The 25400-nt window shown below is 45.8% G+C and overlaps 2 protein-coding genes across 3 annotated transcripts in view; one reads left to right on the forward strand and one right to left on the reverse strand.

Annotated features, from left to right (window-relative positions):
• Window positions 1-1781: 1781 nt before the first annotated feature.
• Window positions 1782-14361, reverse strand: synpo2lb (synaptopodin 2-like b). The gene is made up of 5 exons (XM_023431298.2): window positions 14095-14361; window positions 10652-10803; window positions 10225-10512; window positions 9707-10095; window positions 1782-5435 (listed from the first exon to the last, which is right to left on the reverse strand). Exons 1-5 carry the CDS (start codon window positions 14194-14196, stop codon window positions 2662-2664), a joined length of 3705 nt encoding a protein of 1234 aa, XP_023287066.1. The 5' UTR covers window positions 14197-14361; the 3' UTR covers window positions 1782-2661.
• Window positions 14362-16147: 1786 nt separating this feature from the next.
• sec24c (SEC24 homolog C, COPII coat complex component) overlaps window positions 16148-25400 on the forward strand; it is an 18331-nt gene continuing 9078 nt past the window's right edge. Inside the window, exons 1-10 of one of the 2 annotated variants that reach the window (XM_023431294.2) lie at window positions 16148-16323; window positions 18056-18234; window positions 18515-18595; window positions 19202-19328; window positions 20406-20572; window positions 20725-21459; window positions 21550-21692; window positions 24089-24197; window positions 24414-24541; window positions 25163-25301. In XM_023431294.2, the coding sequence (XP_023287062.1) occupies window positions 18075-18234; window positions 18515-18595; window positions 19202-19328; window positions 20406-20572; window positions 20725-21459; window positions 21550-21692; window positions 24089-24197; window positions 24414-24541; window positions 25163-25301 (1789 nt within the window). In that variant the 5' untranslated portion in view covers window positions 16148-16323; window positions 18056-18074. The remainder of the gene's footprint in view (window positions 16324-18055; window positions 18235-18514; window positions 18596-19201; window positions 19329-20405; window positions 20573-20724; window positions 21460-21549; window positions 21693-24088; window positions 24198-24413; window positions 24542-25162; window positions 25302-25400) is intronic. The other variant, XM_023431297.2, reaches the window with a different exon arrangement.

Genomic DNA, 25400 nt, shown 5'->3' on the forward strand with positions numbered 1-25400 from the left:
GCTACCTTCCTTCCCAGTCACTTGGTTTGTATGAGCCTAGGGGCATTTATGCTTTTGTTGGTGTGTTTCCCTCCCACTCTCACAGTCTCTTTGTACACCCTCCAGAACCTGGCAAACCTTTGGGAATGATTAGCAGCTTCATGCCTGGCTTGCATCTGGCAGCAGTTACACTTGTATCACCATGTCAGTCAGTTCATCATCGGTCCCGTGCTTTTAAGTTCCAGCCAAGTTTGTCAGGTATTTGATAAATCGCAGTGTCAAATGGAAATTTGAATTTGATGTTATGGTTCATCATCGCCAAAGTTATAACAAGTCATCCTGTGGAAGAGACGAACGTCTGTACCAAATTTCATGACAATCCATCCAATGATTGTGGAGACGTTTCACTCAAAAAGTTATTATTGAGCTGGTCAATCATTACAAATGACCTTTTAGTAAAACAGATGAGATAATAATGAAACAGAAAATAATAAAGGAACCAAAATGAAAACCCTAAAATGACCAAACAAAATAAGGAGGAGGATGGCCATTATTTGTATGTGATCTGACCTGCCCTTAAACCATGACCATTGACCCCAAAACACTCTGCTTTGCTGACCCAGAAACATGGTGTGAGGAAAGATCCTCTTTGGCAGAGCAGCGAGAGGAGACAGGATGTACGAGGTAGCACTTCCCTTCCACCCACAATCACATTGTAAAAAAGCCATTAGAATTAAGAGTTTAGCACTGGGCCAAATAGCTGGAGATTATAAGCTCCAAAAATAGGTGAAATGAGCCGTGTGTGTGTGTGTGTGTGTGTGTGTGTGTGTGTGGTGCAGATGAGTGAGAGAGGAATTATCAGAGATGGGGAGAGAGACCGAAAGAGGAGAATTGCAGAATGAATTTGGTGATATGGCCAGGAGTTAAAAGAGCCACTTCAGTCATTACTGTAAGTGCAGCTACAGCTTTTATGTATTTCTAAAATCCAGTGGCCTAGTTTGTGGAAAAACGAATATGCTACTGCACGCTGGAGGGATTTTTGTGTGTGTGTGTGTGTGTGTGTATGTGTGTATGTTGTGCCTTCCACTAGCACAGCAGCTAAGCTTACCAGTGGACCTGAATAGGACTAAAGTTAGCTGCTAAAGTTAGCCCCGTCTGTCACCTGATCCCAGTCAAGGGTCAAAGGTTAGATCCCTTTCTGTGGGCATGGTTGAGTTTCACATTTCTGAAGCCATCAGGTGGCTGCCATTAAAGTGCTCTGAAATGTAAGCCAACAGTCCGAGCAGCTACAATGATCAGATATTGTAAAAATTGAAAAATTAGTTTGTACTTTGTACTATTTTTTATCTTCTCTCATTCAACTCAATTACCAAATATACTGTGTGTCTGCAGCTAGGAAAAGATAAGATATAAGGTGAAAACTATATATATTTTTCCCAGACAGGTGTGTATGACTGTTACCTTACATGTTACTGACATTTTACCAAGGTAAAATCTGTAATGAGAGGGAGGAGATGATAAACCGTGTCTGGATGGCAAATCCTACAGTGCCTCCATGTGGTGAGCGTTTTAAAAAAAACATTACCTTGATGCCTTAACTGTCGCTTTTGAAGACTGTGTTTTTGATCTCTAAACCACCTAAATCCTGAGAGAACAATTAAGCTGTTATTCTCGCCCAAAAGAGAGAAAAGGGTAAAAAAGAAAAAAAAAAAAACTAAGGGGAGGGAGGGGGGATTCTGGGGACTGGTGTGGGAGCCGGCGGTGACGTGGGTGACAGAGGAAGAAACAGAGTGACAGCTGAGGTGAGTCATGTCTATTTTTATTCAGCTGCATGTCCCTGTGTAAAAGAATCACAGCTAAACAGACACGTTTATGCCTCTCTTGTTCCATATCAGCAGATCAGAAATCAAGTCTACTGTAAAAGCCCGCCCCCCCCCACTCGTTACAAGCTGTGAAAAACTACAGGAAACAAAAGCACACACTGCTGCAGAATACAACTAAAAAAAAAGAAAAAAAAGAAGACACTCAGGATCATCAAACACAAATCCTTAGACTATATATTACAAAAGGGGGATTTGTTAGTACTTCAAATATTCTGATCAGCTGTTGTTGGATGGCAACAGGTACTGCAGGATGTTTCCAGATGTGCAGCTAAAAGTCAAATCTCATCATTGTTTCTATAATGTCACTTCATCAGTGTCTTTTCATCTTTTTCCCATCCTTGACTACTAGTCCATCTCTCTTACAACACTCTTGTCTTTTCACATCCTCTATTCTTCTTTATTATGTTTAACCTTAATTCTTTAATCATTCAATACAATATTTACAGAACTTTATTTTCCCATTATTTTTCCCAGCATCCCTCTCTGTCCTTTCAATCTGCAGTTGTTCTCCTTTTTTCTTTAAACCTTTTCTCAGGTTTCCACACCACATTTCCTTTGCAAAAAAAACACAGTGTTCCCTTTAACTATAACCTAATGCATTGGATAAAAGAGTCAATGATTAAATGTTGGTGATAAAATGTGCTACATGTGTGGCTGATCCAAACAGATCTTGTGATAAAATGTGGCTGATAAAACCCCAAGCTGCAGCCCTAAACAACAACATTACAATACTAAAAACACATAGACTTATTTGGAAAAAAAAAAAAAAAAGTTTCTTATGTCCAGATCGGAATCCGTTTTAGTGCATAGTGGATCCAGGGCGCCAGACGCAAGGCTGCAGACCCAGGTTGGAAGTGCTGAACCTGGGCCTGGGTACCCTGGCAGGCTGAGTGCTGCTGGTCACCGGCTGAGAGGCACCAGCGGGACCCAGGGGGCTCAGATCTGGAGCACTCTTAAACGCCCTGTTGGCCTGCGCGGTGGTGGAGGGCTGATGATGGGAGAACGTAGGGATCTGGACTGGGTTTGGAGCAGGAGCAGAGGAGAAGGTGGAGAAGGTGGGGAGCTGAGGGAGCGGGGCATTAGGGGCGGGAGGCACTGGGGGAGACAGAGGGGCAGCGGCCCACTGAGGTTGGTGAGGTTGGGGTTGAGGCTGATAGGGTTGGTAGGGTGCAGGAGCAATTGTGGGTGGAGGAGACACGACATCAGAGCGCCACAGCGGTTCTCCAAGTGTTGTAGCTGATCGAGGGACGATGACTTTGAGGGCAGGCCCTGTTGCCATGGGAGGGGGCGTGGAGAAACGCTTCACCTCGTATACTCGGGCTGTTTTCTGAGGACCACCTGTCATCCCTCGCTGCTGCTGCTGCTGCTGCTGCTGCTGGTAGGTGGAGGTGTCCTGGGGAACCCCGCCCCCATAACTGAACAGGGTAGAGTTGAGCTGGTAGGGCTGGTGGCTCATAATGTCCAAAGGCTTCATGCCCGCTTTCTGCCCTTTAGATCCAGCTGGCCCAGACTTTTTCACTTCGGGCTTCTTCTGGGCCTTCAGAGGGCAGGAGGGGGAGAGGAGGGGGTTGTAGCTGATGGGTGGTGGAGCACGGATGTTGGAGGAGTACTTCCAGGTGGCAGGGAGTGAAGGTGTGGGTGAGGGCTCCCTTGTTTGGGCAGGAGAGTAAGGTGCTGCAGCGACAGAGGGAGATCGCTCCACAACGTAGCGATCCATCCTGTTTTGTCTGCGGGCAAACAGCTGACCTCCCTTCCCCTCCAGCTGTGGCACCTGAGGGGTTTGAGGTTTTGGGGCAACAGGGGGCGGCCTGGGTCCTCGCTGAGCCTGCATGAAGTTGCAGGCCTCTGCCCCCAGCCTCAGCCAGTCCTCCTCAGGCCCCGACTCATGCCCGGCCTCCCCGCTGGGTGCAACTCCAGGTTCAGCACCCGGGGCTCTAACAAAGCGGTCATCCATGTTCTGGACCATCGACAGCAAGTCCGGGTTTGGAGAAACATCTTTGTTCTGGACTGCGCAAAACATTGGCTTCTTGTTGCTACGACGACGGGCATCATTCAGGATGCCGGTGCGAGAGGCGGGGACAGAGATGCGTTGCTCACGTGTCACAAGTGAATCAGCGGCAGGAGCCTGGGGAGGTGATGCAGTTTCCATGGCAGCGTGGGGGCTGGGAGTCATTGCACCTGTCGTGTTGATGTAAGGGTGGACAGATGGAGATGGAGAAGGTAGAATGGGAGGAAGAGGATGGGCGGGCTGGGCATGGAAGGAGACCTGAGTCGGATCAGGGAGATGTGGTGGGGAGATGGGAGGAGCAGCCATGCAGGTTGAGGGAGGTGGGTAAGTAGGAGCAGGAGGAGAGGGAAATGACAGTGGAGCTGGAGGGGAGAAGGGTTGAGCGGGTGATGGACAAACTGCGGGACCTTGAGCTACACAAGGAGGGAAGGGGGCGGAGGGGGAAGCATGCACGGCAGACTGAGGTGAAAATGTGTGTGGGTTCGCAGGAGGGTGGGAGAAAGACAGGGAGGAGGGAGGCGAGAGAGCTGAGGGGGGGGAGTTAACAGAGGGATGGGTGTTGCTGTCTTTATTTCTTGCAGGGATGTACAGAGAGGTGCTAGACACCGCTCTCCTCGTATCTGGCGCTGATGGATGGCGAGTGGGTGAGATAGTCACCATGGAGACGGCCGCCACCGGTTTGGTCGCCATGGTTATGGCTGTGGGTTTGGGTTGCGGAGGGCGAAACATCACTGACGTCACAGAGGCGCGAGCAGGGGTAGGGCCAGGGGTGAAGGGGCGTGCAGTGCGGTTCAGAACACCTGTATTAGGACTGAAGTTGGCGTTCAGGTGATGGTCTGAGTCTGTGATTGGACTGGGACTAAGATTAGGATCAAGGCCGGGATTAGAGTTGCCATGTTGCCCATTTTGACTGGGAAGGGGTGTCTGAGAGGGCGGGCTGAGAACTACACTAGCCCGACTAACAGCTACTGAACCCCCATTGGTCAGAGCCACAGCTGGAGGAGACATGTGTGCAGCGTGGTTACTGATTGGCTGCTTCGTGACGCCACGTTCCAGCCTTGAACCCTGATAGGCTGAGCTCTCCAGCCCTGAGACCTCCAACCCTGGGCTTTGTTTGACTGGGGTCAGAAGTCCTGGAGTCTGATAGGCTGAGATGTCCAGCCCTGGGCTGTGATTGGTTGCTGGTGTTGTTGGAGTGGTCGGTGTAGTTGACGGGCAAGCAGAGCTTCTCCTGTCCAACAGGTCTAGATAACCACTATCCCACGTGGGATCAAATGATCCTGAGAATCCCTCTTCATCAACCTCTGAGCCACTTAGGATGGAACTTCCTCCTTCCTCCTCTGTCTCTCCTCCTGTCTCCCCTTCTGTCTCCCCTCCTCCGTCTCCCTCAGCTTTGCCGAAGCAGGTCAGTGTGTACTTCTTTGCCCTCTGCCGGCGTTTCTTGAACATAAGCACCCCTTTGGAGTTGGGGTTGGGAGCATCAGTCAGCAAAGAGGCAATAGAGCGGCATTTAGTACGAGCTTCTTTCACCTGTTTCTCCACCAAACTCTCCCCACGCTGTAACTCTGAAAGACAGGAAGAGGAAAGAGAGAGAGAGAGAAAAACCTAAATGATTATGCCGAATGAGAGAAGAAACAAAGGAGAGAACCGGTAATGGGATTTTTGATGAACACCTAACAAGCCGCAGGCGACAAATAATGGAAGCAAAACAGTGTGATAGCCCTCGTTGACTGCAAATAGTGCCTGAATTCTATAGTATTATCACAGTGAGGAGCTGCAATGAGGATTAGCAGTGACAGACAGGAGTGTGTGTTGTGGATTTAGAACAAAGAATTCCTGCTGCTCTCCAAAGTTGAGTCACATACACTCCGGGAAGGTTAGATCAGAGTGTCTCTCTTGGGCAAATGGTTGTTTGTGCCTGTGTGTGTGTGTGTGTGTGTGTGTGTGTGTGTGTGTGTGTGTGTGTGTTTGTGTTTGTGTGTGTGTGTGTGTGTGTGTGTGTGTCTGTGTCTGTGCCACATGCCACATGTGTGCCTCTCTGTTTAGTCCAAGGCCATTTGAGTCTCTTGGCTCACCTCACTACATAACTATAGTCTAATACTGTCAGGCTTACCAAAGCATAACAAACAATAATCCCAGAATCAAACCTGATGTTTCTGTTGCACAGTTCAGACATTTCTACATCCAGAAATTGATGCTACCCTCCACAAGACGTGATATAACAAGGCTTAAAGGAGAGAGCGACTCTACACCCATGCTAGCAGTATGTAGAGAGATGCTACGCTAAATGCTAATACAACTTAGCACTAAACATAAACAATAGCAGAGGCCAGTCAGAATTATACTGGTTTTGCAGGTATTTAGTCATAAAACAAAAGTCTTGCACAAATTAAAATTCTGACCCAAACATGGTGCTACAGGAAAGATTGAGGGATCAACAAAGTTAAGACGTTCCATCCTGAGAGGGACATAGATAAATAGATACTTAGATACTAGGGGAAATTCATGACATTAATGTCTGTGTCAAATCTTATGGCGGGCCAATCAATAGTTGTCCCGCCATTGTCATGTAAATACATGAAAACAAAAGCGTCAACTAGCTGGTAGAAGAGGAGGAAAAGTCAGCGGATCACCAAAGTCATTAGGATTCACCCCCCTGGGGATCATGAATCTCTGTGCAAAATCTCATTCTTATCCACCCAATAGCCGTCGAGATATTATCGTCTGGACCAAAGTGGTGTAGCGACAGACCGACATTGCTGTCCATAGAGCCACGCTGCCATCATGGCTAAAAATAACTATAAATAATCTGCAACTTTGGTCACTTTTGCTTTATGTGTCTGACCCATAGTAAGTAAAGTAGCTTCATCAAGTTGATGAAACACACCAACAAAGACACATTGGCTTATGTCATGTGTCTTTAAGGCATAAAACCACAAAACGAGATGCACAATCGCAGGTAGAGGGACTCACTAACTCATCCTCACATCGAAATCATTTACATCAGGATCAACAGTCAATTCCATGAAGTACAATAATGAGAATTACATTAATGCTCAGATTTCTCTGGTGTTGACATGGCATAGAAATGAGGTCATCCCCCTTAATCTGAAAGAGAAAACAACACTGATGTGCATCTCCCCTAATGTGAGCAAGTCCGAGTGCAAATGAAGTTACGTGCACATACCTGCGTACACAGTGTGCGGGACTGTGTGTCCACCTGCGTCTGAACCTGAAAGAGATGTGAGGTCCCTCATCTCACAAGCATGAGTGTGTGCGCGTGTGTGTCCTTAACCTCCCTCAGACCCTCCCACACACACCTCCTCGCAGTGTTCGGTTCTGCTCTGAGCGGGGGAACCGTTCTGTCTCTTTCTTCCAGTTCTTCTCTCAGGGCACAGCCCATGTAAAGACCTTTGTCTCTGTCCAGCAACCCGAACCAACACATGATGTCAACCCACTATTCCTGTCTGTCTGACAGGCATCAAACACCTGTCCAGTCTCTGTCTCATACACACACACACACACACACACACACACACACACACATACACAAGGACAGGAAGACCCCTCACCAGCAGTGTCATTGGGTGTGTGTATATGTGTGTTTGTGTGTGTTTGTCGTATGAGTTCATAAAGCCAATTATAGGTTATAGAGGGAAGTGCGGTCATAACTCTTTGCTGATGTGCCATTCTCTGCTGCTGACACTTCATACCTAACAACCACCTCACACACAGACACACAACTCTAGAGCAGCAAAGCTAACAATCCCACCAAGTCCAAAGCCCAAAGGCAAAGTGTGTGTGTGTGTGTGTGTGTGTGTGTGTGTGTGTGTGTGTGTGTGTGTTTGTAACGTGAGAAAGGGCAGGTCCCTGGACACCTCAGTCATCATTCATCCTATAGTAAAGCCCCAACGTAATCATTCAGGCCTTCAGCTTCTTGTACCAGAGGACAGATCCTTCATTACTGCAACAGTTACTCATATCACAACTCAGTTATTCAGTGTGAGCAGCTGTGAACACTAGTGCCTTGTTGAGATCAGTTAACCAGACAAAGTCAATAAGAGTTTATGAGATTAAAGTAATGGGTCAAACTTTTTGGGAAACACACTTATTTGCTCTCTAAGTTCTAATGCTAATGCGCCACAGTTTTTGTACAGATTAAGGAAATGAGATGTAACATGTTTATTAGTGAGCTTTTGTTACTTGATTTGTTATTAGTTTTGTTACTTTTGGACCTTTGCACTGTTTCGTCTTTATGCTAAGCTAAGCTAAATCCCTCCAGGCTGTAGCTTCTTATTTACCCTGCAGTTATAAGAGTGGTATCACTCTTCCCATCAAACTCTAACACAAATAACCATATATTCCCAACTATTACCATAAAATGACACCTCACTATACAACAGTAATTATTTTTAGCGATTCATTCAGTGGTTCCCAACCATTTTTGCTTGCGGGCCCTTAATACGAAGCAACATCTTCTTGCAGCCCCTTGCTGAAATGTAACCTTATTAGACAGTTTCATTTGAATGTTTTTTGGGGCCTTCAAAGATAAAACTAATCATTATTTCAAAAGTAACAGGAGAAAAAATTAATTAAAGTCTGAAAAACAAATTTAATTTTATGTAGCAGTTTCATTTTTCTTATTTCCTAACCCCACAATTATCTAAGGACGCCTTAGATTCATCTCACAAACGTTTGTCCTCTATTTTTCAGTTGGATGGATTTATTGTTTAACCTATTAAATGTCAGAAAGTATGGAAAATTACATCCCAGACCAACAGGGGACTTCAGGATTATTATTGTCTGGCCAACAGTCCAAAACCCAAACGTATACACGTTATAATGATATAAATGAGAGAAAACTTAGTTAGATTTGTTGCTTAATTTTCTGTTGATTGATTAAACAGTGATTCGGCAAATCATTTCAGTGCTGGAAACATTGACATTTTACTGATACAAACCCTACTCTGCACAGCCGACCAACACACGCATACACGCGAACGCAGAAACACGCACATACATACACCGCATATTCAGCTGTGTGGCCTGTAGGCCTAAGTCAGAGATGCGGCCAATCTGTCAATCAGAAGTTTCAGTGCCTATAAATACAGCCAGTGAGGCAAATACCCAGAATACTGACAGAAGATATAGACTCCTGTTCCAAGGGACGGGGGGGGGGGGGGGGGGGGCTTCCTCTGTAAGTATCTGGTATATCTCACTCCGTCACCACCAGCCTGTAACTGGAACAGGATGCGCCAGTTACACAAAATAACCACTAGAGGGTGATCTAGCTAAGGATTTGAGCCAAACTTCATAGGATGCCTTTTGGAGAAACCAGGGGAATTTTTGGAATTTAAATTAAAAAGCAGAAACGCTTTGGTGAAAAAGAAATAGCTGCATTAGCTTTGGGAAACTACAGATGTTCCTGTTTCTGCTTTCATACCCTCAAAATTGATAGATGCAAAAGTTTGGATCCAATGTGCCCAGTTTCCAAACTGTATTTAGCCTAACAACAATTATTGGATGGAAATTTAATGGGCTGAAATTGACAAAGACATCCATGGCATGCTGTAAAGGACTAGAGTTGGCTTTGTAACATCAGTTATATATTATCTTTATGATGTCTGGAACAATTACCATACACAAATAAGATCCCAGTAGCCTCTAACTTATCTGACTAAGGACTATTTTTTCTATAAACCCCGACTTTCTAACTCCTCCCTCCTCTCCCCCCCTCTTTTTTCCCTTTTCCTTGTACTCTCCAGTTTTTAGATTTTGAAAACTTTATGACCTGTATGGTTGTGCTGTAGTTTTTTTTATGGAGATATATACTCACTGGCTTGCCGTGCTTTGTCCATGTAGGTGGTGGAGAGCTCATCGCTGACGGGGGTCAGCTGTGGTCCCACCATGGGCACCAGTTGTTTACTAGAGCCCAACATCAGCGCCTCTTTCGCCCGTTCAGGAGACACCAGGGGTGGGCAGGTCAGCCCAATGCAGCCCCCCGCTTCCTGGAAGCCACTGTCACCTTCTTCCTCCGCTTCCACCAACCCCTGATCGGGGGTCGGGGTGAGTGTATGAGGGGTCAGAGTGTGTGGGGTGTGCGCTGGAGTGGTCCACTCTGTCTGGGGGGGCTGGTAGATTAGCTCTCTGCGAGGGACGCCAGGAAGACATTGACCATCCCACTGCCCCTGCGTGGAAAGCCCTGCATCTGTGGCGCTCTCATACCTGAGATCAATGACAGAAGGCAGCAAAGATAATCATTATCAGAATGATGGATCGGAAAAAGTGATACAAGAAATGGCAGAATACATCGGACAGGAAGTGAGAGAGAAGACTTCAGGTCTCATCTCCTACCCGCTCATCTCTGAGGTCTCTTCTTCTTCGTTGTCATAGCGCGCAGGTGAGCGTGCATGAGGAGGTGTGCGGCGTTGGCGGCGGTGAGTGTGTGACTGTGTGTCTGCGTCGCTGTCCGTTTCTCCGTAGTAGGCCTCGCTGTCCGGAGGGGAGGTGATGCCTCTGGGGGAGAGGATGGAGGGATGGAGGGAGGGCAAGGGGGCTCCGGGGGGAGACAGGACCCTCACGGAGGAGCGGGGCGATGAAGAGCAACCAGAATAAGATGAAGAGTGGAATCCAGAGGGGGCCCTGGAAACATCCAAACATACAAAATGAGAAACATGCGTCAATGATATGCCTTCATGTAACAAGGTGTGTGGTGTACTGTACGTGTGTATGTGTCTGTGTGTGTGTGTGTGTGTGTGTGTGTGTGAGTCAGAGATCTGACCTTTTAACCCTCAGGCTGAGTGTCGCACTCTGTGCATCTATGAGGCTCATGGCCTGAGCGTGACTGAGCTCTTCACACATGTGGTCGTCAATGGAAACCAGCTCATCATGCTCCTTGAGTCCAGCTCTGCAGGCTTTGCTGCGCCTGCGTACCTGCAGAGAGGAAAGAGGTTAATAACACATTAATACATAAAAGCACAGTGAATATACTTTTGACAATTTATTGTCCAGTGTCCCGCTTAATCTACACCTTCCACTCGCTGCTTAACTCTTTAGACCAGTAGTTCCCAACCTTTTGGGCCTGGGACCCTGTTGTTGTAATCTAACAACTATGAACACTGAGACTGAATGGGCTGAAAGCAACACACACACTGCTCTGGTTTCCACTGAAATTGTTTCACTTTTCTGCAAACGAAAACTTACACCATGAAAATATTTTAAAGATGTTGTTATCACATCAAAATTCTACACAGTGGCTTAAATTAAAACATATTTTCTCAATCAGGTTCTATGGATGAACCATTAGTTACTGACAGTGGTTTCATATACACATGAGATGTATTTATTTTCCTGTACTCTTCTCACTGGTGTGAGTTAGGGCTGTCACGATATCAGATTGTCACAACAACATTGTCGTGGCTAAACAAATGCACAATGACAATATTATCGGGATATCTGATGAAAACTTGAAAAAAATATATAATAATGCTGTCAGTCAAATTCATCTTTAACTTTGTTTATTGTTTGTTTTGTCTGTTTTTTGGCAAATGAATGAGACTCAAATACAAGTGCAGGGAGGTGGAGAGAGAGTCTGTAGCGATAACTGTACAAAAGCGTACATAAAGAACACCTAATGAATAATGAGGAGGCAACAAGATGAACTGATGAGCATCTTCCATAACCATATTATCATAGGTGTATTATTATCACGATATCAATATTTCATTTATTAAATATCACGGTTATCGTCAATACCGGTTTATCACGACACCCCTAGTTTGAAGTGGGAGGGGCTCAGCAGGAAGAGGATGATGTCAAGCATATCTGTGCACCAATAAGGATTTAGCAACATTTGATTTAGAGGAATCAGACCACTGTCAATCAAATCGGACCAAAGTACACCCACTAACCCTAATCTACTAAACCCTGACCCTGACCTTAATAAGTGAGGGTCTTGCTTTTTTAATCAACAATATCTATCATTATAGAGAAATGCGAGAAAAGAAAAAGAAAAAGAAAAAGAAAAAGAGTGTTGCGAGGTGTTAGTCAGTGAGAGCGCTCTTCTACGAAATGGCCTTTAAAGTTCTCCGACTTGTAGCACAGCTCTCCTTTGCTGGCAGCTCTCACCGTCCCTGGATCAGAATAACTCATGAAGTCATGCAGCTGTTCCTGGAGGTCGCCGAGAGATGATGTCATAGGACTCTTCAGGAAGTATGTGTGGTGGGGGGTGGTTGATAGATGGGATAAAAGGGAAGGTGAGTATTCTTGTCCGCTAGATTTCAGTTTCCTCTAAAAGAAGAGGATAAGGCCCCTCCCTCTCTGTGCCCTAACACTAATGCGAACACCTTATCGCTGCTGAAGGTAGAAATGTCGAGTGTGTCCTAGCACCTACTTGGATTCTCTAAAGAGGACACGGTATTTCCCTTTATCAGTGTCTCTTGACCCAATAATCCCATTCCACCATCACGTGAACACACGCAAAGGGCAAGCTATCTATCTCAACTCAAAGTATATACACACACACACATACGTATATACACACACACACACACACACATGCACAAGTGAACATCATGACAGAGGGGGTTTGAACAGCTGCATCACTAGCCTGGACCAAGGGGCATGCCTGTCATTCAGCATATGTTCCTCACAGACCCAAAATAAAACCTTGCGGGAAAATCAACCACATTCCTAGACGGATGAAGGAAGACAGGAGCCAGTGTGATGTGTGCACAAAAAATAGGTTAAAAAGTTTAAACATTTCACGAGACAGGGAAGTCCAAGTGTGTGTGTGTGTGTGTGTGTGTGTGTGTGTGTGTGTTTGTGTGTGAACAAGAAGCTTTTTTCCATGCTCACTCAGCTTCCAGCTCCTCTTAAATGAGCTATTCTGATCCTCGAGTTGGAGCTCCATTCCCAACCAGGCTTATCTGAGTTATGCCTAACCACACACACACACACACACATATATACACAAACAACAGATTACACACAACCATACACCAACAAGAGGGAAACACACACACACATACACACACTGATCAAACCCTAATTAAAGGTGACCTTATCTGCTTGAAAATCCTGGATAAAGACAGGTCTTTGGCGCCAGAGCTACTCTGCCTCCATCTTGAATCAGAGGTTATGACAGCTTACGAGTGACTGGCCAACTTTTAACGTCAGCGCGAGCCAGGTCACATTCCTCCTCTCCAGAATAGCCTTTCTTATTAGAGACGACATTCTGGTCTGTCAGCAAATATAAACGCAGATATGAAAAGACTCTGGAGAAACCAAACCGCAAAAAAAAAAAAAAAAAAAGGGAAAAAAAGAGAATATTATTTGGATTAAATTTGTCCAATAAATATGTGACAGTGACATAACTTAGTAGACGTATTCAGGTGCACAACTACAGACACATGCAAACACAGCATCAGTGTAACGAGCACGCTCACACATTAACTGTGCGTTAACCTATTTGAAAGAAACGCCCGCTGATCTTGACTGAACTGTATGATCGCCATCAATAGGATGCAGTACTGAAACCCGAGCCATGATCAACCCCCCCCCCAAAAAAACATGTTCACGCTGTTCTCTGTCCCACAAACCAAGCAGCAGGAGAGGGTGAAATTGAGGCTATGGCCAATTGAGTATAGGAAAATTGTTCTTCCTAAGTATATCCTCGAGGTGCTGCTGCATGAAGCGTAAGAAACATGATCAAAGCATCTCGAGAAACAGTAGGAAAGTGGCTCTTTTTGGAGTAATAATTACCTAATTACATAAGTTTAATATGAAAAGACATCCTGATTGATATCCTAATTACTGTATAAGCATTTCAGTATGACTTTGCCCATCAGACTAAACCCTCTCCAGTTCAGTGATGCGAACAAAAAATAGTAGACCTACAAGAGTACTTGTATTTAGTCATTTTACACCACAAGACAATCCCCCAGTTACCAGAGATTTGAGCTCTTAGTGCAATGAGCGACTGATTCATTTTTTTCTGATTTTATTTTCACTAAAGTGTTCCTTGCAAAAGCTTGGATTACCTACACCACAAGACTGACCACCAAGGCCTCAGACCTCAATTAACAGCTGCAGTCTCTATTAAACCCATCTACTCATGTTACCACCAAGGCAGTAAGTCCTGTCGACAACATACTGTACACACACACACACATGTAAAAACACACACGCATACATGTATATGAATATATATAGGCTCCACTGTACCTTGGCCACCTGTAGAGGCTTTTGCTGCTCTGCTCCTCCCTGCAGCCTGAAGCCCCATGGAGCTCCTCCTGAGAGGGAGACCACGATCTCCTCCGCTACCATCCCAGCTCACAGCCTGCTGTGTGTATGAGGATGTATATGTCGCTCTGCCCCTCTTGAGTTCCTCGAACTCGGCGCGTATCAATGAGCGAGCGTGAGGCTTCTGTGTCTCCCTGTGACCACGGCAAAGTCACTCCACCCATGAGGAGACAGGAGGTGGCTGGCTTTCATCTGCTCACAGTGGAATGCTGTGTCGGAAGGGGGGGGGGGGCACTCAGGAGGGTGAGAAGGGGCAAAAGTGTGTAAGTGTGTGTGTGTGTGTGTGTGTGTGTGTGTGTGTGTGTGTGTGTGTGTGTGTGTGTGTGTGTGTGTCCATCCTCCCTTGTATTCAACACTTGCCATGTCACTCTCAAGCACTCTGTACAGGAGGGGATGCTTGCTGATATACCCTCCCGAAATAACCACCAGCACCACTCCCTCTTCAACCCCCCCCCCCCCCCCCCCCCCCGGCTCAGCCAGCCTGGACAGCAGCCGCGGCTCACAGATTTGTCTTCATCTACCCACAGTACCCCAACCCTAGGGTACAGAAAGGGGGTGAGAGGAGGAAATATTTTAGGACTTTCAGTTGGTTTACTGGCTATACATTTTAACAGCCTCAGAGTGGGTGCTACGGGGAGTTGAGCTCCAGCGGCCTCCCAGGAAATATCATTTCAAGCTCCTCTGCAGTGTTGGACAAGATGATGAATACTGGCTCTCAGGCTGCTGTGCATCAGCTTCAGCACCTCTGACTTTGCAGAAGAAAGGCAAGAGATCACAGAATTTAGGTAGCCAAAATGACTGGGCCCACCTGATCAAACCCATGCCAGATTTGTTATGAATCGCACGTTAGAATAATTTCAAATTTGGGTTGATGCCAAAGAGATTCTGGCTCAAAGTCCCATTAACTGGAAGTGATCCTCAGCCCACATAGCTTCACGTTTGCACCCCGAAAACGGGGACAAATCTGGCAGATATATATTGGCATGAGCTGCATGGCTTACATTTGGTGGTGCTGGAAGACAGCCCGCATGTGCTGACACTTTGGCACAATTGACCTAATTTAGATGGCTACCTCTTGTCACATTATCATTATTTGATAGATGACTGGGAGTATCAACATAGACCTAATGGCTCTCAACCTGAGGGAAACTTAATAGAGCCAAGAAGGCTTTGTTTCCATGGCAAAGCTGGTGTGAAAACAGACACGTTCCCCCCACCTGCCTGTACTTTGTACTAGTTTCAAAATTACCATCTCAAAAGCTAGAGAAACAAAGTGCAATTCTTAAAGTCTCCTTCCTCTCCTTTTTAATGGCGGGTGGCATTATTCCTTTTTGCTTCTACTTGGCCAAATTAAATTTCCATGGTATTATACTGCCTCCTTGGCTAGTGTATCTGCCAGTCCCAGCTCCAATTCAGTCCCTTGAATTCCCCTGTGAGCTGGAACACAAATTCATGTAACTGATATCTTCATTTTTTGAAATCTGAATTATGTTTCACATTTATCATTTATTATGTTCTGTCTAGATAAGAGATAAGAGATAATAATTCTGAACTAAAGTCTGAACACAAAAAGGCCTTGTTTAGTTTCACCTGTTGTACCCACAATAACGACATAACAATTGCTACCATCTCAACTGTATGAGTGGAGAATGAAAATCCTTCCATTTGGATCTGTAGACTCATCTGCATTAACTGCAACATAACTCTTACACAGTTTGCTGCCTTTCTTCAGCATAGACAGATACATTTCCATGTAACTGACTATTCTCCTGTAGGTATATCTTAAGGCTAAGTCTGCTGATACTGAAGGGAATAACCATGGTGGTGCTGGAGTCTTGAAATAACATTAAGGTCCTATTTTTTTTTTTACAGTGAACCTCTTGGTCTTGGACTGCTGTCAGTCGCCGGTGCTGTGGTCCGGTGGCTCCGGTACAGTAGAGGAGGTGAGCGTGGAGGAAGTCCCTCTGCTGGTGTCCGGATGTGGACGTGGCACAGCGCTGCAGCAGTTCCGCTGAATGTCCGCTTCTGATACCGAGGAGGGATTAGTGAGAAACACCCCGGGACGACATCGGCTCCAGAGTTTGTCGGCCACCGGGTATCACAGTTTTCTCCGAACACAGGATAGCCTTTACTATTTTCAACACTTCGGAGGTAGGTTTCGATTTGAGACCAGTTGTTGTGTGACATCCCTGCCCAGTTTGACAGGGGAGCTTGGATTTTGCTACATTAGCTCATTGCTAGCTAATGCTAAGACACGGCTAGCATCGCTCCGCGAAATACCTGGAGGTTTACTAGCTTAGCTGGTGGGCTAACTGTTGCTAGCTCCGGTTGTGGCGATCCGGCCACAGCTGATTCAACCCCTGCTGCTGTCATCGTGATCCAAGCTGTCCGGCTGTGAGCGTTAGCAGGTCAACTTTGCCCTCATGACTTGAAAGTTTGCTGAACAAAATGTGTTGTTCTTAGACTTGTGGCTGTTAGCAGCATCATTTGTTGAACTAGGCTGTGTTTTGAGATATTGGCTGACATGTTGTGTTGCTAATGTTAGCTAGCCAGCGAGCTAATTGTAATGCGGCACTGAGGTTTGATCCCGTTAACACACTGCTACGCTCGCTAGCTTTTCATGTTGTCACACTTTACCCCCTCCGAAGCTGGTGATTGATTTTCCTCTCAAATGTCTTTGATCCCGAAGGATTTCGAAACTGCTAACCCAGTTCCCTAATTGTGCAACCCCAGCCAGGGGAGCAGATGTGGGTCACTCAGTAGGCCCGACATACTAAATAGCGTTACGGCTCCAGCGATTGTATTTCTCGTTGTGGCACCTGCACCGCTGAATTATTCAAAGGCCCCGCTCGTTTAGCCCGTGTTTGTCTGTTAGATGATACTCATCACTCTGTCATATAGGTTAGGCCAGTCTCCTCAAGCCACGAGAGTAAACTACGCCACTCCTGTACGTCTGTTAGCAAGGGTTGAGTTGTCATGTGAAATGTAAGAAGTAATCATGCACAGAAAGTTGAGCTACCTTTTGGGGCCTTGTCATAACTCGGCTGGTAGGACCTCTAAGCGTTTTACTCAGGCACACGCATGAGTGCACTACACATGACACACTGTCCTCACAGTATCAGGCCTTTAAGTTCACCCTCATACCTGAGGAAGTATAAGTTACAAGTATTGAAGTTTGTGTCTGTTTAGCTTTAAATTATTGGTTAAGTTTTGGTCTAGGGTAAGTGACTTGTGGTAACGGTCTCATGTACAGTAGTTGTGTGTGTGTGTGTGTGTGTGTGTGTGTGTGAACTCAATAGTAGGTGACAAAGAAGCAATCTGAGGGTGTGGCAAAGACAAACATTAAAAGCCAATAAAGGTGTTGTCAATGAACCAGGAAATATTGATGTCATAAGAAAGTTTGATTTGTGACTGACTGTAGAAACTTGTCCAGACTCAGTGTTTAAATTTCTTGTTTCTTAGTTCAGGGGCATGACAAACTCTGCTCAGTCTGGATCAAGTTTGTCTTCTTCAGACTGCCTTCATTTCTGTCAGTCTGTTTTCAGTTGAAGACACAAAGGACTGTACTAAAGCTAGAGGACCGTTAAGCTAAATTGGACAACTAGTTAGCAGTAAACATTATTTCTAAGAACAGTTGTTTGTGTTTTTGTTGCAAGCAGTGCTGTGTGCAAAGATCTCCCCACTCCTGGAAAGAAAGGCCGTCCCTTCAGGCTCATTGGAAACCAAACTATCACAAGAGCCATTATCATTTTTTAAAACCTCTACATCATCTCACAAGCTTTTATACTCCAGGCATCTCAGTATACATCCTGGAAACAGGCTAATTAAGTTTAGTCCTAATTGGCGATGAGTCTCTTTATGACTGTGTCACTATTTTATCCAGATTTAGGGATGAACTGAGGATGAATGTAAACCAGCACACTCCAATGGCCTCTCCATACGGCCAGCCCCAGCCTGGCTACAGCCAGCCCGGCTACACTCCCCTGGATGGAGGTTACCCCGCCCCCTACGCACCCTACAACGGCCCTGCTTCAGCTTACCAGCCTGGGGTTCAGCCACAAGGTAAAATGCAGCTTCTGAGCGACAGTACATCTGAATGAATGACAGTGAGAGAGAGTGATACCAGTACAGCTGTGATGCTCCTCAAGCATTCACAACGCCATAACCTTGGAGTGTCCTACATGCTTCCTGCGATGTGGGTGATCATGTATGTGTGAGAAAAGCACTGTGCCAGTGCACACTAATCTAAATCTCAACTGCCCTCTCATTTCTTCACGTTGCTTTACGCATTTCCCACATCTCTCTGTATTTGCCTTCTTTCCCCTCTTTTCTTGTATTTCAGGTTATTCTCCTTTCACAAGCTTTCCCTCTAAGGCTGTGGCATCCAACCCAGTCTCTGACCTCTCCTCTCCTCTTGACTTAGGTAACTGCCTCCTCTCTTTTTCTCAATCATTTCACACTCCTCATGCTCTGCAATCATCGAGTCCTCTCTGTAGCTACAGGCATTAATCTTGCTGCCACGACCTTTTCTCAGCGTACAATAGAAGAAGTACTTTTGAGTCAGAGACTATTATTTATAGCAACTAACTAGTTATTAACCCTTTTTTTAAGTTTTGTAGTAACCAGAAATGTCAATTCAGCTTCAATGGTGAGAAAGAGATGTTTCCCATTTTAAAAAAAAAAAAAAAAAAAAAAGTAATTTTAAAACAGCAAAAACAAAGACAAGCTGTCAACCTGACAGATTTTAGGTAGATTCTCATGTTCATTTCCAGCCTTGATCAGATCATTGGTCCCATGAAAACGACTCAGCCTCTTAGCACAGTCCCTGCCAGCCTGCTTTCAGTACGTATTCTGTGCTCCGAACTCCAGAGGCAAAATTTTGAACTCATTTAGTTCTAAAATGCGGCCAATAGCCATGTTTAGCTTGCTGCACCAATCTCATCTCATGAGAAAGACTGATATCAGGATTATTCGTAGCAGGTATTTCTCTGTGTAGGTATGTGCGTAATCTTTTGTCCCTCCTTTTCAGGTCCTGCCAGGGGTCCTCCCACCTCTGGACCCCCGCCGGTCTCAGCGCCTCAACAATATAATCAGTACAGTCACAGTCAAGGGGATATGCAGAATGGACCCCCACCTATGACGCAAGCACCACCCAGGTAATTACATATTTATTGATTGTTCTATTTAGCAAAAATGTACCTGTGATTTCATTTAAACAACCTGCAGACAAGGGTGACATCTTTGTAGGTGTTTAAAAAAAAAAAAAAAAAAACCCAAACCCAATTGAAGTGCGTTCACTTGAAGCAGGTTATTCAAATTCTGGAGCCCTCCCTTCAGCTCAGTCACGTGGTTGACACAATCCATTTAAAGACACCAGACAACTGCACTGAGACTGTCTGAACCCCCAGGAGTCGGTGCTCCGCTAACTCCTACTCCTGTCGTGTGGTTCGTTAAAGAGTGAAAGCAGAAAATAAGCAAAGCAAATTATTCAAAAACACACTTGATGTGATGCATATTAAGAGACGGGTGATGAATTGTAATAGACAGCAGGTGCTCGTGCATAAAAAACACAGAGCACAGTAAATGAGCAGAGAGAAGACGGGAGGTCCAGTTGCTGATCATATTCAGAGCTGTGCGTTTTATGTATGTGCAGGTTTTAAATGCTAAATAAGGTCAGGTTGCTGCAAAGACCAGAGACCAGAAAGGTCCATCAAGCGAGAATTAATGCAGGAAACTCTTGTCATCAGAAACAATAGATAGATAGATAGATAGATAGATATATAGATAGATAGATGAGCCACTTTTCTCAAATGCATTGTTTGTGGTTGAACGTCTGTAGTTAAAAACAGATATCCAGATGTTCAGCTGTGGAAAGTGGCTGTGGATGTCAGTTTGTCTTTGTTGGATTTAGTCAGACTTTGGATGGAAGGAAGAACCTTGTGCTGCGTTATGATCTCTCTTCATGAAGTCTCTCTGCTGCTACTTTCCCCGTCTCAAGTCTTTGTCCTGCACATGTGTCCCTGTAAAAAAAAAGCCACTTAAAACCCTGTCACCTGCACACATGGCTGAGAAATCATTGTTCTCCAAGTGTAGTGTAACTGGGGAAACCAGGTCTCTCTAATCCCTTACCCCCATTATGTTTGTACAAAGTTTAAGAAATCAGCTTATTGTAGGAAGCCAACTGTAACATATTTGATTTCATGTAAACACACTAAATGATTTGTGTTTTTCAGGCCTGCCGCATCGCAGCCATACAACCAGGGAGCTATGAACCTGTCAGGGCCGCACCCCAGCTATCCCCAACACTACGGGCCCCAACCCACAGTACAGACGGTGACCAACCAGATGACTGGGATGCAGATCACCTCCGGTCCGCCAACCCCAGCAGGGCTAGGATATGGTAAATATGGATGGAGTTATACTTGAGTGTAATGTAATTTCCTGGAACAATGAGGGAAATGTGGACAGGTGTGTGTTGTAAATACACGTAGTCACAGTCACAGACTCTGACACCAGGAGACGTTCACACTGTCTGTCGCTCTCTCTCCTCAGTTCCACCTCACAGCTCCCAGCCTCCTGTCAGTACCGCCTACTCAGCCGCACCTCAGCCCTCCTACACCCAAGCTCCTCCCCCCACGTCCTCCGCTCCCACCCAGCCACCACCTCCCAGTGGCCCTGCAACTTCTCAGCAATACTACGGAGGCCCACCGCCTCCTTCGCAACAGCCATTCAACTCTTCTCTTCCCCCTACCTCTCAACAGCAGTTCACCTCCTCTGCGCCGCCGCCTCCTTCCTCTCAGCAAACCTTTCCTCCCTCCTCCTACTCGGGTCCCGTGCCTCCACCCAGCCAAGCTCCTGCTCCCCCAGCGTCCCAGCCACAGCAGTCCTTCCCCCCAACCCAGCCCCCCTTCTCCTCAGCACCTCCACCTGTCAGCCAGCCTGCCTTCATCTCCGGTCCGCCTCCCCCAGCCCAGGGCTCCTTCCAACCTCGAGCACCCCCTCCTTCCTCTCAGCCTGGATCTTTCCCTCCTCCTGGTCCTCTTCCAACCTCAACTCCCTCCGGCCAATACCCAGGCCCAATGCCACCCCAGCAGCAGCCCCCTCCATCCCAACCACCCCCGTATCACTCAGGTCCACCTCCTCCCAGAGCTCAGATGCCTCCCACTTCTATGGCTCAGAGCAACCACCTGCCTCCAGGACCGCAAGGCCCACCGGGCCCCCCTGGGCCCCTGCAGCAGCTTCCATCTCAGCCTGGCATGCAGGGAGGATACCCTCCTCAGCAGAATGGTGAGGAGACTGCAGCTAAGTGGAAGCTAACTGGATTAATGTCAGCTGTTTTCTCTCTCCATTGCTCAGCTGTTTTCTTTCTCCCTTCAGGTGCGTTTGGGCAGGTGAGAGGCCCTCAGCCTGGCTATGCAGGCCCTTATCCCGGGCAACCAAACTACGGAGCCCCTGCACCAGCACCGGCTCCTGCTCCACCTGCACAGAAAAGACTTGACCCAGATGCCATTCCCAGCCCGGTGAGCAGACACCACAACACCACACCCTGTTGATCTCCGGTCATTTCTGTTCCTCACATCGTTTTTAGAGACAGGGTCGTTGTGAGGGAAGATGACTTTGAAGTATGACATGTATACTCAGTGACCACTTTATTAGGTACACCTGTACAGTCGGTGATGATAGTTTTTTTGGCACTGTCAAAGAGGTGTTCATTCAAATTACCACTGAGGTGACAGTGATGGTGTGTTATGTAATGTATTATATTGAGGGGTGTTTCTAATATTTTTCCTCCTTAATTTATCTAAATAGAGAAAAAAAATAGAAACATCTCTCAGTACAACGTAATCCAGTCCAAGACCACCTAACTGATTTCCGAGATAAACATATAATTCAATTTACACATTTCCGACGATGTCAACAAAAACCGAACTCTATAAATTTCACGAAGAGACACGGAAACGGTGGCCAAAAAACAGCTGGTCGCCTCAGGCAGCCGAAATGGAGCCCGATCACAGCGCAGGCGCTGGCTGTGGTCATTGCAGGTTGGATTGTACAGGTGCACCTAATAATATGACCAATGAGGGTATATGATTTTGCGTGCACCACTTAGGGCTGGGCAGTAATTTCCTATTCTTCTTATTGAACTGGATTTCTAATGACTATTGTATATAATTAAATGTAATATTTAATGAATGTCATTATCATACAGCTGTCATGGTTCATTATAATTGACTTTGACGTGGAGTTATTCATTCATTTTGTTTACTGTATTTATTGTCATAATGCTGTTTTTATGGCGCCTTCATGAAAACGAGAGAATTTTATTCATTTATGGAATAAGAAAAGTTTTTTTTTTTTTTAATGAATCCATATAAATGAGTTTACTCAACCTGGGGCATCACATTCTCCACTGGCTATCACAGCATGTATTGATTTTGACCCTTGGCCTATCTGGATACTGCCCAGCTGTAGCAGCACAGAAGTCTAACAGTAATATTTTCACTTTGTTTGTGTCCTTAAAGCTGCTTAGCATGTGTCAAACAGGCTACTGGTGTATTAGTTTGTATCTCCTTGCACCTGACTGTCTACAATACTACTAATCTATAATCAATACTACTGACCAGTTTCTGTCTGAATAACAACAATGCTGCTTGCTGCTCAGCAGAGTATTTGCTGAGTTCTCTCTTCTCACCCTCCCTTTTTTTTATCTTTTCACTCTTTGTATTCATTTATTTTGTGCCGTTTCGCACAATTTGCTGGACAAACTTTTGAATGTAAAGCAAGCGTCTGACATGCCGGCTGTGCAGAAATCAAGACATAGAATAGATCCAGACGCTATCCCCAGCCCAGTAAGTTTCCTGTGTGCCTGCTTCTTCCTCTGCTTCATCCTGTCGTCTCTGCTCGCTTTGCGATAACCCACGGCTTTCACCTCCTGTTCCCTCCTTCTAACCCCTCGGAGTCAGTGACATTCACAGCGTGAGGGACGGGCTCCTGGTGGAAATAAGAACAATGTAGACTTTGCTGTATTACTGTTTCTGCGTCCAGTAGGAAATGTAAATATAGACTGATGCTGCATTGGCATTTTAGTATCTGTTCATTCCAGCTGTAATGCCCACATAAAAACACCACAGTAAATTACAGTTTAAAGGGAAGTTCATCATTTTTGGAACTACCTTTACATCCTGAATTTTGCGTAGAGTTAGATGAGAAGATTGACACCACTCTCATTTCATCATAGTCTCATAGTCTGGACAAACTTAGACTACTATAGTTCTTTTTTATAGTTTGTCATTCCTCATAAACCTCAGACAGTCACTCCCCCTCTTAATCCTTTTCCATGCTGTGCATGCTAGCCTGCAACATTTTTGACTTACCCACAATTCCTTGCATTGATGGCATGCCTTGATAAATCCTGACATTTTTCCAAGGGGATGTCATTGAGTTTTTGTTTTTATCATATTTGTGAATCTACACAAACGGCTTCAGCATGAACCTCTACCATCTGTCACCTGACTCCTGGCTTGAAAATGAAGTTTGTGTCCATGGATGTTGACAGATTTCTGTCTGTCTGTCTGTCTGTCTGTCTGTCTGTCTGTCTGTCTGTCTGTCTGTCTGTCTGTCTGTCTGTCTGTCTGTCTGTCTGTCTGTGTGTGTCTGTGTGTGTCTGTGTGTGTCTGTGTCTATAGGGGTTTCGTGTGTGTATGTGTGTGTGTGTGTGTGCGCGTGTGTGCGTGCATGCGTGTGTGTGTGTGTGTCTCTAGGGGTTGTGTGAAAGTCCTCTCCTGCATGGGTGTTCCTCTTTTAGACTTAGTGAGACCCGGGACAGTGTCATGTGCACTGAAACGTGTGTATGTGTGTGTATTTATAGTGTGAACATTTCTGGATTAAGAATATTTGTGTACCCTCTCCTTTTCAGATCCAGGTAATAGAGGATGACAAGGCTAAGAGCACCGAGCCATTCACCACAGGGGTCAGAGGTCAGGCCCCACCACTGGTCACCACCAACTTTCAGGTCAAAGACCAAGGTCGGTTCCACTTCTGTTAGAAACATAAAATCTGGCCGCGTCTCAGTTATTGAGGAAATGTTGCTCATTCACGTTCCCTTCCTCCTTCTTCCAAAGAGTTGCAGAGAATTAAACTTGTGCGATTTTGACTAGAAAATCATCCTCAAGGTCTCTTCTATTCCCCAACTTGTTACTGAGTGATCGTGATATTAACGGAAGGTTTGCGTCTGTGTTTAGGGAACGCCAGTCCCAGGTTTGTCCGCTGTACGGCGTACAATATGCCTTGCACAGCCGATATGGCCAAGCAGTCTCAAGTGCCACTGGCCGCCGTCATCAAGCCCCTCGCCACGCTGCCGCCAGATGAGGTGAGCCCCCCCCCCCCCCCCCCCCCCCGTGTCTCCAGTGTTATAAATGTTATATTTAATTTAATAATTGAAATGCAGCTTTTACTGCACGATGAGAGAGTAAATGTGTTCATTGTAAAACTGTTTGAAAGCAAAAGCAGGAAGATGCACAATACACAGCACTTATGACAAGGCTACCCAAAACACAAGTGTTAGCCATCAGCTTCCTCTGCAGTTCACCCTCTTCATCTGTACGTACCACAGTGCAGCTCTATCCTCCGTTGAGATTTTCATAACAGGTGGACAGTTTTTTTTTTTTTTTTTTTTCCTGAGCTTGATTTGAAAAAAGATTAGTTTTCAGGGCAATGCCTGATGTGTAGTTGTTGTTGTCATGGGATGCCTGTATCGTCAGCGGGATAATCTTTTCTGAAAACCATAGAGATGGAAGCGGCTGCGTGACCTTGTTTCCGGTATTCGTCGCATGTGTAACCAATATTCATTTGGACTGGATTAGTTCTACGTTGCATCCTTTTGGCAGGAAAAAAAAAACAAAAGAACGTGTAAATATGAACTAGAGAGTGTGGCACACATCACCGCCTGAATTGTGGTTCTCTTATACCTTTCATTGAACCTGTTTGGCAGACCCCTCCGTACCTGGTGGACCATGGCGAGGGCGGTCCAATCCGGTGCAACCGCTGCAAGGCCTACATGTGTCCCTACATGCAGTTCATAGAGGGAGGTCGCCGCTTCCAGTGTGGGTTTTGCAGCTGCGTCACAGAGGGTGAGTTTGTGTCTGTGTTCATGTCAACCTGTGCGCAAGCTACATGTTTTTCTAAATTGAACTGTATTTATGTTTATGGCTCTCTCTCTCTCCCCCCCC

This window comes from Seriola lalandi, unplaced genomic scaffold, assembly GCF_002814215.2.
Source record: "Seriola lalandi dorsalis isolate HSWRI2012SDOR001 ecotype SW California unplaced genomic scaffold, Sedor1 jcf7180002054920, whole genome shotgun sequence".
Lineage (NCBI taxonomy): Eukaryota > Metazoa > Chordata > Actinopteri > Carangiformes > Carangidae > Seriola > Seriola lalandi.